Here is a 10,843-nt window from a genome sequence, read left to right on the forward strand (position 1 = left end):
CTAGAAGGAACTACACTGTCTTCCCAATTTATTTTTTTATTCCTCCCATTTTTTTCAGTCCTGCTGGGCCCGAGTATTGCTTTGTATTACATTCCTCAGAGGTTGTGTTTGGCCTTTCTTTCAGGAATTTTCGGAAGCACCTCCGCATGGTGGGGAGCCGAAGGGTTAAAGCACAAAGTAAGTGAGCACCGTAAGATTTGGCTGTGAGGAGTCGGGGTTTGTGCCGGTGGGACACGGGGAATCCTGTGTTGCGTCCAGGTAGAAAGCACCTAGCATTGGGCTGGAGAAAGGATTTGACCTGCTGATGCCATTTTACCCTACAAAAAAGCAAACCAGGTGGTTGTAAGTCTCCAGGACACAGGGATGCCTGCAAGCAGCCTTTAAGCTGTTTCTGAGGACCCGCTGCCTTGGCTGTGGGAGATCTCTGTGGCATCGTGTGAGGAGTGGAAGGAGAGCTTCAGCGTCCGTGTCCCACGTGCTTGTGGTTTTCAGTGATCACCGGCATAGACACCTGTGAGGAGAACCAGAGCCAAGGGGTCAGCAGAGCTGGCGAGGGGCTGCGGACCAGCTCCCTGGGGACAGTTGGTGCTTCACGTGCCATGTGGACCGGCGGCTTTCTCTTTTCTCCTCCCCTGTCCCACCACCATCTACACAGCAGGACCTGGGGGAAAGTTGCCCGGTGGGAGCTGAGAGGATGATAGAAGAGAGAGAGAAGAACAAGGAAGAGATTGGAGCAAGGGGAAAAATAAGGGAGTGTTATGCCTCACTGAGGAAAAAATCACCTCTTAGGCCTGAGAAACAGCAGTTCCCTTTCCCTGAGGAAGGCAACATTCCTCCATAACTTGGTTGGGGCAGCTCCCCTGTTGCTGTGAAATGGGCCGAGAATGGTGTAAGCGGCTCCTGAGAGCTGAGGATTGCTCTGGAAGAGGAAACAGCTTGTTCTTCCCCCCCTGGCCAGGCATCACGTACAGACTGCCCACAGCAAAGTGTTGTTGAGTTGAATTTGCATTCTTGCCTCCCCTTTCTCATACGCCGTGTGAAGTGAACAGCAGACAGCACTGCCCTTTGAAGCGTCTTTATTGGCATCTGAGTTAGCGCTGCCTGAAATGAACAGGGCTCACCTCCCCGCAGAGCTGTCTGGAAGTGCAGGCATGCCTCTCTGCCTTGGTAACTCTCGGGTCATGTTTTCAAAGCTTTCTTCATGTGCACAATAGCTAAATGCCTGGTTTTAAATGAAGCCGAGGATGGAGATCACCTGAAGAACTTCCTGTGTGATTTGTCTCCCCGGACACCCACACTTGGACACGCTGCAGCAGAGGACAGGTTGCTTCTCAGCTCTTGTAATACAGATCTGCTGTGAATTCCTGTGCTGCTGACATGAGATGCTGTTTCTAGATACACTGCAGCAAACTTGCTCTGTCTGCTACCAGAAATAGGTATTAGTGGCTATAAGTGGCTGTTAATCTAGGCGTAATGGCTCTCACACGGGCTTGCCAAGTCAGACGTTGTGGTTGGCAGTTCCCAGGAATTTGCCTGCGGTGCAGCCAGCTGGGCCAAGCTCCCTGGATTCTGACTGGGAAATGCCGGTACAAACAATATAATGCCCATTGAAGGAGAAAGAAAGAAGGAGGAAAAAAAAAGGCAAAAAGCTGGGAGGAGTGCTTACAAGAGTGCAGGCAAGGGAAAACTGAAGAATTTCCTCTTTTGTAACAAAATTTAGAAAGCATGAGCTTTCCCAGAGCTCCCCCTGCTCTGTTTGGTCCAGCTCTGGCTGGGATGTGAAGGGAGACCTGACTGGAGAACTGCTGCCGCCTTCTGGCTGCGTGTGTGTCAGTAGCTGTTGAGTCCCTCTTCCTGTGAGGCCCTGAGGCAGAGCATTTACACTGGGACACTGGAATACCCTTGATTAACTAGAGGTTTGAGCAGTGTGCATTTAAGGAGGGACCATCAAGTGTCCTCCTTTTTCTGTGTTACATACCTTGTAATGGTCCCACTCACAAAGCGGGCCCTTTGTCTTCTGCTGTCTAGAAGATAGACCCTTGTTTGCTGTGTGGAAAGGAGTCACGTTTGGCACATGGAAGAAAAAGCACAGGGGAGTCCGTGATGTGTAGCTTTGGTGGAAACCTACTGGATGTTTTGTTTTGCTGGCAGCAACAGAGGTGGCTTTGGAGTCTGTTAATGTCGTGCTTTGGTTTTATCCTAGCATTTGCCGAACGGCGTGAGAGGAGCTTCAGCAGGTCCTGGAGTGACCCGACTCCCATCAAAGCTGATTCCTTCCATGACTCTCGAGAAAGTGAGTTCTGAGTCCTTTGAGCTTCCTCCTGTGGCCAAATCCTCCAGCTGAGGTGTTGACTGGAGTCCCACTGAGGAAACTCCTCTGTACCCTTTTGTCCCATCTGCGATCCTTTTAGTTTCATGAGATTTGAGCAAATAACACTCCAGGTATATGCACTTGTTCATCTGCGTGTACCTATATTTGTAGAGCACAACGCACCTAACCTTGTGTTACTGTGCCGTTGCCAAAGGACACCCGGTGGTACAGCTCTCTGTATCTCCCTCCATCCCTTATTTGCTTGGGACCAAACAACCTACCTGGAAGCACAGCAGTCCAAGGCTACATTCAGCATAGCGGGGCTAACCTGCCTGGCTTCCCCGGCAAGAGCCCCTTCTGAGCTCTTTCCTAGGCTAGAATAGCTCAAGACCGCAGCTGCAGTGCTTCAGGAGATGTAGCTTTGATTTCCTGGCTGTGCTGGCTGCACAGATGATAGCTTGGGGCAATCTGATCTTCGTTTGGGCTGCCAGCAATTCTTCTGGGAATCGCAGTAATGCTGCGATGTTCTGCTTGTGGGGACTGAGATGCTGTTGTGTTAATTTATAGGAGGAAATGCCAGCATCTTGCCACTGTCTTTTTATAAAGGGAATGGATGTTTTACCCAGCTTTTACTGAAATCCTGTAGGCAAGGGACTTGGTGGGTAGGAGTTTGCCCGTGTTGAAATGGGTTGTATTGTAAATGAATTTCACAAATGAAATGAACTGACCTACCAGGTAAGCACAAGGTCCGGCCCTCCTAGCTGTAGAAGACACTGTACCAGGTTGCAGGGGGAGATGTATGAAAGGCCAGGTTCAAAACATGACCCGATTGTTCCTTTGCAGTCTGATTCCTCCCCACTCCCTCAGCTAACTCAGAGGCGAATGGAAAAGACATGGTTCGGACAGGCTCCAGGCGCTGCCCGGTGACACTCGGACATCCCAAAAGGCACAGATAGAGGCATCTTGGTTCTTTTTCCTCAGTCCCTGGCTTCAGGGAACCATCTCTATTTTTAACTTTTAACGGTCAATTATATTCCTTCCAGATGTTTTTTTCCCCAGGAGGCACTGAAGGCCAACAGGTAAGGTCAATTCGGAGAGCAAATTCAAGTACACTGTTGAAATAATACTGTGTTTGCTACACCTGTCCTCACGCGCTGGGACTTCTCTGCCAGGATCCATTTGATCAACGAGGTGGAGTTTCTTTGTAACCAGTCAGAAGACATAGTCAGAGCAGTAATTATTCCAAGGAGACCAGCTTTGAAGTCTTTGGATTCTTGCTCATCAGCTTGGCAATGTTAAAGTGTAGAGTCTGTCTGTGTTGCGTCTCCTTCTCCATTTCTGAAATGACAGGGCGACTGTTGCGAACTAGCTTTGGAAAGCTAAACTCGGTGACTGAGAGAGTGATGAAAAGTTGTGTGATACGTGGTATCGGCCTCTGTGTGTGCGCTCTGCATTTGTTAAGTGTTTGTCTGTTTAGAGATGCCAGCCCCAGCGTGTGGCGTCTGTTGCTCTGTGGAAGAAAGGAGGGCACAAGTCTCATGGCTTGTGGTACCTCTTGTGAGGTAGCTGCCAGACAGGATCGAGTGGGGAAGGCAGGTTCTTCTGCCCTTGTAATGCACACTGTGTTCTGGCAGGCCATGACCTTCAGGATTCCTGCGGCACTTTGGATGGTGACTTTGACTTGAACTGGGAAGCAGAAAAGGAACTTGAAGCCATGGCATGTGACGGAGAAGACTTTATTCCACCAAAAATAATGGTGAGGGTTTCCAACTCGGCTACCTGTATCTGCTTAGGCTTTGTCTGTCCTTTCAGAGCTGCTAAGTTTAGGAACTTCATGGGAAGAGGCAATTTTTTTTTATAGCCAACTCTTCGGGTGTGTATGAGGGTCACTCAGAGATCAGCCAAGATGTGACATGGTATTCAGCAACTGTTATTCCTGGAGATAATGTGTTGGGGAAAAAAACTAGAGGTGGAAGGACCTGTAGTCCAACCCCATGTCAGAGCAGGACTGTCACCAACACTGAATGGAGTTAGCCTGAGTCTCGATAACCCTGGCAATAGAGACCCGAGTCCCCAGTCCCAGCAGTCCCTCCCTGCTGTTGTTACTTGCCTGACGTGCTTTGGAGCCGTATGTCATCCCTTGAGTTGCTTTCTGCTCTTTGATCATCCCTTGGTGCTAGGCTCTGGCTGTGCTCCCCCCTACTCTGCTTGGTGGGGTTTGGCAGACAGGACCAGGTTCTGACACATCCCTTCTTTGGCCACAGGCATAGGTACTCAGGCAAAATGGGGTCTCAAGCTTCCAGCTTGTTCTCAGGGCAGCACTGCCAGTCCAGCACAGCAGCACTGTGATTGAACAGGTCCTGCTAAGACTTGGGAAGAGTGAAGGACATGGAGATGGTCTGCTTTTATATGTGTTCCCAGGCTGTCTGTGCAGACTCAGCCCTAAAGCACTCTCAGGGCAGAGTGACCAGGTGAGACCCCAACACTTGGGTGTGCTCAGTCCTTGACTCCTCCAGTGTATGTGATGATTGTCCATCCCTGGACTCTGTATGTGGTGCCTCTTCAGAAACTTTACGTTAACTCCCATATGGCCGAAGCAGTGATGTGCTGCCTGCCAGGAGGGAGGGCTCTGGAGCCAGCCCAAGCTGGAACCTGGGCTGCACTTGCAGGTCCACCAGCACCGCTGCCTGCTCCACTCTCGCAGCGGTGAACAGAGGTGCCTGAAGTCACAGCACAGCCAAATTGCCCGCGTTCCCATAGCCCGCTGGCTCGTGCTGGTGGCAGGCCCATCCCCTCGGGCCCTCATGCTGATGGAGCCAGCCGAAGCTTCAGCCAGCGTTGCCAGGCAACCTGCATCTGCCTGACATCCTGCATCTGCCTGACATCCTGCGCTGCATGCCTACCTGTGCCTGATGCCGTTTTATCCCTTGGCCGGTTCCTGTTCAGGCCTGCAGCCGTCCCACCGCCAGCCAGCTGAGCGTGCCGGTTTGAACAGTCCTCTACAGGCAGAACCACGGACCCTCGCGCAGAGGAAGGCTGTGCAGGAGCAATCTTTACTGGGATACAGCCGCTCATGGTGATGCACAAGCTTCTTCATCCTCTGTGCACACGGGTCTCCCCTTTACAGTCATCTCAGACTCAGTCCTGGCTTTTGGGCAGAGCTGTGCGCTCATTTGTTGGGGTCAGGGAGACTGTGACACATGGGGGTACGTGGCAGGCCTGGGGGTGCTCTGTCGTAGACCAAAGGCTTGGAGGACCTTCCACAGGGGTGCAGATAGGCTGGACTAGCTGCTAGTTTGGATAACACCCGAGAGCAACAGAACAGGACACAGTTATCATGGCTTTTGTGCTTCTGCCCAGACTCTGCAGGCTTCTCCTCATCCTGTTGCACTTTTTTTTTCATCTTCCAGCTCATTTCTTCCAAGGTGCCCAAAGCAGAGTATGTCCCGACAATTATCCGCAGGGACGATCCCTCCATCATCCCCATTCTCTATGTAAGTATAGCGCTTCTGCTACGTCTGGATGTGTGGGAGCAGGCTTCACACAGAGGACTTTTTTTTTTTTTTTTTTTTGTCCCTATACCTAGTTCCTGTTATGGTGACTCTGAAACACTGATGTGATTTGGAAAAGCTGTCAGGAAAGGGCTGGGGGTGTGCTGAACCCAGATTTGGGTTCTGGGGTAGCTTTGTGGGGGCTCAGGTCTAGGTGGAAGAGTAAGGTGGAGTGAAAATTGCACATGTGGGCTGCCAGGCATGGGAAGAGTGACAAGGGAAGGCAGGGCAGGCCTGAGCACACAAGCAGAGCAGTGTGTTGCCAGGCTTAGGACTCCTCCTGCTCATCCTTAGACAGGGTGAGCAGGACCTCAGAGCTCTGCAGTGGACCATGAACCCCATCACCGGTTCAGTGGTGCATCCCTGTCAGTCATTAATTTAACCTTGATTTTTCACACGAGTCCTGCCTGAGCGGGTTTCTGAAACGCCAGCAAGGAGGCATGGGTCTCTTTTTCCTTATCACTTAATATTCATTTAATTTGAAAGGGAAGGGTGGGACTGGCAGCCCAGAAAGCTCAGTCTCCGTGTGCAGCAGGCAGTGCTGCTGGGCGCTTAGCTTTGCTGCCTCTCTCTTCCTTTGAGAGTTGTGCGGTTGTCCTGGCGACCCTGCGATGCCAGAGGCAGATGTGTCGGGAGCGTGGCTGTTTGTTAGCTGGCTTGGACATGTCTAAAGCCACAGGTTGGCTACAAAACACAGGCCAAGAGGCAAACACTCATTGCTGATGCTGACTACGTCCGATGCATGGTACGTGCAGATGGACTTGTCTGCAGGATTCACCTTCATGCCTTTGGATGGAGTTGGTCTTCATGGACCAACTGGTCCACTTCATAGACCAGCCTGCAGCTTTGCTGAGTCTTGTTTTAGGGTAATTACCGTAATGTGACTAGAAGCCATCAGTTGGTATAATTGTGCTCTTAGAGCATGTGTTTGCCTGGGAATGGGTTTGTGTGCAATATTAGAGGCTATAATAATGCCATGGGAGCTGGTGTAATGACAGTGAGCCTTCATATGTCTTCTCTCTTGGTTTCTAGGACCACGAACATGCCACCTTCGATGACATCCTAGGTACGTGAGTGTTATTTCCTTTTCTTAAGCCCTGCCCGTTGCAAATGTAACTGATCAGTATGTTAGAGTCACTCCACTGCCCTGTGCCTCAGCTGCCACTCATAAAGGTGGTTTTATCACCCCCAGTGACACCTGACAGTCAGTCAGCTGCTCTTGGATGTATTGCAGTAATAAAAGTTCAGTTCTGTGGCCCATTTCCTTTGCCAAGCTCCCAGTTTATGAAAGGGAAGCTGAGGCACAGGGCAGCAAAGATACCTGTTCGCTGTACCCTTGTAGGTGAGAAGGAGCGTTAACAGAAGGTCAGGGCAGCTGGGTCTGGTACCGTGCTGTGGGCACTACAGAGCAGTGGCTGGTGCTGCGGCACCTTCTCTGCCCTGTGATATGCTGGGGTTTGCTGCTCTCCACAGCATGAAAGCAAAGGGTCTGCTTGACATCAGTGGGAATGCAGGTGCTGAGCACCCCTCACAGCTCAGCCTCCTGCCTTCAGGACTAAACCGAGAAGAAATAAGATTAATTTTTAACTTTCTCCGTGGTTCATCTTTTGCAACATGTTTTTTGCAGAGGAAATAGAGAAGAAGCTTAACATTTATCGGAAAGGCTGCAAAATCTGGAAGATGCTGATATTTTGCCAGGTACGTGAAAGTTGTAAAGCGCTTGGGTGGCTTGTTACAAATTTGTCCTTTTCTACAGGGAAAATTACATAGGGGAACCAATATTCCAAAGTCAGGTTCTGTTAAAGTAACTGCATATGTACAGCTTTCACTTCTCATTTCCTCAGACACCAAGCAGTCTCAAGTTGCTGTGATAGCAGGAAATAAAATCTGATTTAGTGTGGCCAAGTTCAGAGCTGGGCTGCTTTCAAGGAAACCCAGGCAAACCAGCATTAGCGCGGCCCTCAAAAGGAGGATTCCGGAGAAGGGAACAAGCGTTTGCGATGCGGTGGTTATAGTTTTCATACAGCTTCAGTACGACAGGGACAGTGGTGGGGGTTGTGGATCAAACTGGCCGATGGCACAGCTCGGAGCTGGAGGCCAGCGTACGTGGGAGAGGGGTCTGGGTACAGGCTTGCTGAGCTGTGCGTGGCACAGATTTGGGCCCTGCTGGGTCTGGGGCTTGCTGGGGGTTTCCTTCCCAAGTCTCTTGTTCCTCAGGGGGTCAGCTTCGGACTTCCCCAGCAGCTGTGCAAGGAACTTGAGAAGAAAATGAGAAGTTGGGATGGTAACCTAGCTTGAACTCCCTCCCACGTGCCTAACGCTGCAATACAGCAGGGTTTGCAGCGCACTGACCTCGGGATTGCGACTTAATTTTCCTGACGTTGTACTTGAGCTTTTTATGCCTGCTACTGCCAAAGTCCAGTTCTTCTACAGTGACATCTTGCCTGCTTATCCCTGCTTCGCTCAGCTTCTCGTCTGCCTACGACGGCAAGTCCCCTCGCATCCCCAAATGAAAGGGACTTTCTTGTCTTCCCTATGACTCTCCAGCCACCCACGATGAAGATTTTTGTCTATTATTATGCTTTTCTAGAGTGAGGTGGGCACATAACAGTTAAAAAACCAGAGACTCCAACCCCCAGCGTACTCCCCATGCAGGAATATTTCCTGAGAGAGTGCCTGCAGTGTCTGCTACCGAGGTTGTAGCAGCCGTGCCAGCCTGGCGTGTCTGCTCTGCTCCCTTGTGGCACTTCTGGGTACGGCCGTGCAGGACAAGGACCACCTCCAGGGTCTGTTTCTTCAGGGCCTGTGCAAAGTGGTTTGCAATTGTCTGTCTCTCTCTTGCAGGGCGGTCCTGGTCACTTATACTTGCTAAAGAACAAAGTTGCCACCTTTGCCAAAGTGGAGAAGGAGGAAGATATGATCCTGTGAGTGGCTGCCTTGTGTTCGGGACTTGCATAGCGTTTTTCTGCTTGATTTGCTCAACGTTTGTAGCACATGGCCTAGAAGGAGAGGTGGAGGGAGCTGGGGTGGCTTGGTCAGGGGAAGAGGAGGCTGAGAGGGGACCTAGTAGCAGCTTACAGCTCCTTCAAGGTGATTGCGAATAGGACAGAGCCGAGCTCTTCTCTGGGATGGTGTGGCCCTGGGACAGGTCACCAGGAGATTGATGCTTTTATCTGACGTTCAGTGTCTCGCTGGACTAGACGTTATCAAAAGAGGAAGGAAAAAAAAAAAGATATTTTATCTCTTAACAAAGGCTTTGCTGACCAGAAACCAGAACATGCACCTTGTGCCTCTCTTGCTCAGAAGCGGCTGAGATAGCATTTCTAAGCAAGCATCTAGTGGCAGAAATCCAAGCTGTTCCCCCCAAGGCTGTCTCTGGTAACTGGCCTCCTAATTGCAAGGGGAAACAGAATTTGGCTCTGCAAAGCCTGCTCAAAGTCCAGCACGTTACTGAGGAGGGTTTTCACTAACATGCCACCCTGTCAGCCAGGGTGGCAGAGGCAATTTCGCTTCTCCTTGCAGAGAGTTAAGCTTTGCCTGTTTTGCTGCCCGCTCACTAGTGCTGGCTCAAACTTACTTGGCTACAAGTGCTTCATTGTGGGGGAGAGGATGTATACCAACCTGTTCCTACACAATTTTTTGTTGGCATGAGAACTGAGTATTAAAATCAACATCTGTTCAGTGCCCTCATGCTCTGGCACAAACGCTGTCAATAAAATTCTTCAGCATGTGCGTGCATACATGCTTCTGAACACATTCCAAGCGTAGCTGGTCTGAAGTCGGTGATTCAGGGACCTTCAGAAAGCTGTGAACACGCAGCTGAAAACTTGGATGCTTGCAAGTGAATGTCTCCATCCAACCTGTATGTCCCTGGGAGCAGTCCTGAGGAAAGCTTGGGCTGCCACCTGATCGCAGACCCCACTGAGGGGCTTAAGAGCCCACCCAAAGTCTCCTCTAACCCACCGCACAGGGGAGCTGGTTGTATGTCATGTTCCTGAGGCACAGCGCGCCTGGTCAGTAGTCACAAAATGTAAAGCGGGTCTGACTCTGCAGCACCAAGCACCGGCTAACATGGAACAGCCTGGTTTGGTGGTGTCTCTCTAGCTATGTAGAAGAACCACCTCTCCAGCTGTTCTCAGCTGATCTCGTGCCCTGGAAATGAACCAGTGTGCTGATAACGCTCACATTTAGAAAGGGCAATTGTTGATAGAAATGGGAGAGGGGAAATTCGAGAGAACTGCTACAAAAAGAGGATGCTTAGTAAAACTGTCAGAGCACTCCTGGTGGACTTTGCTCCCTTCTCTTCACCTTGGAGCTTCCTTGGCTTGATGGGCTGCTCTTCCTCCTCTACCACATGACGTGGACCTGCTCCTCAGGCCCTTGCTCTGCCCCTGCTCTTCCTTGTCCAAGAACTAATGGCTCTTCCTGAGCAGCTTGCTCCTCAGGCTACAAGCCTCAGGCTCTTTCTGAGCAGTGTGCGCACACACATCCTTGTGATTCCTCACGCATGTGAGGAAGTAGATTTTTTTTTTTTTTTTTTTTTTTAATTACATATTCTGGGTTTTTTCCTGTTTCTTCCAGCTTCTGGAAGAGGTTGAGCCGGCTGATGAGTAAAGTCAATCCTGAACCAAATATCATTCACATCATGGGCTGCTATGTTCTTGGAAACCCCAATGGGGAGAAGGTAAGAGCTTGCTGGGTCGCCTCTCTGTGAACGTCTGCTGAGTAGCACCAAGCCCAGGGAGGCAATAGTCACACTGTGAAGTCTAAACCTTCCTCTTCAGCTGTGTGGAAACATGCTGCTGTCCTGTCCCATGAGTGGCTGTGAATGGGCAAACCACCCTATGGATTGTGCCTTCCCCAGAGGGCAAGGGAGGAGTGATAAGTGACATGCAGGACAAATACTGAAGCCTTTGAGGAGAACTGTCCTTCAGAGCACTTTATTGATTTACTGATCACAGAATCACTAAGGTTGGAAAGG

At 50.5% G+C, this 10,843-nt stretch overlaps 1 protein-coding gene across 1 annotated transcript in view; it reads left to right on the plus strand.

Moving 5' to 3' along the window:
- The window catches only part of NSMF (NMDA receptor synaptonuclear signaling and neuronal migration factor), a gene marked incomplete at both ends in the record, with an annotated part of 33,545 nt that extends 22,999 nt beyond the window's left edge, over window positions 1-10,546 (plus strand). Inside the window, 8 exons of the mRNA XM_010290973.1 lie at window positions 125-177; window positions 2,204-2,293; window positions 3,946-4,067; window positions 5,722-5,805; window positions 6,895-6,928; window positions 7,490-7,560; window positions 8,707-8,786; window positions 10,444-10,546. Coding sequence (XP_010289275.1) covers window positions 125-177; window positions 2,204-2,293; window positions 3,946-4,067; window positions 5,722-5,805; window positions 6,895-6,928; window positions 7,490-7,560; window positions 8,707-8,786; window positions 10,444-10,546 — 637 coding nt within the window. The remainder of the gene's footprint in view (window positions 1-124; window positions 178-2,203; window positions 2,294-3,945; window positions 4,068-5,721; window positions 5,806-6,894; window positions 6,929-7,489; window positions 7,561-8,706; window positions 8,787-10,443) is intronic.
- Between the last annotated feature and the right edge of the window lie 297 nt (window positions 10,547-10,843).

The sequence above is a fragment of the Phaethon lepturus genome, unplaced genomic scaffold, assembly GCF_000687285.1.
Source record: "Phaethon lepturus isolate BGI_N335 unplaced genomic scaffold, ASM68728v1 scaffold28657, whole genome shotgun sequence".
NCBI classification, from domain to species: Eukaryota; Metazoa; Chordata; class Aves; order Phaethontiformes; family Phaethontidae; genus Phaethon; species Phaethon lepturus.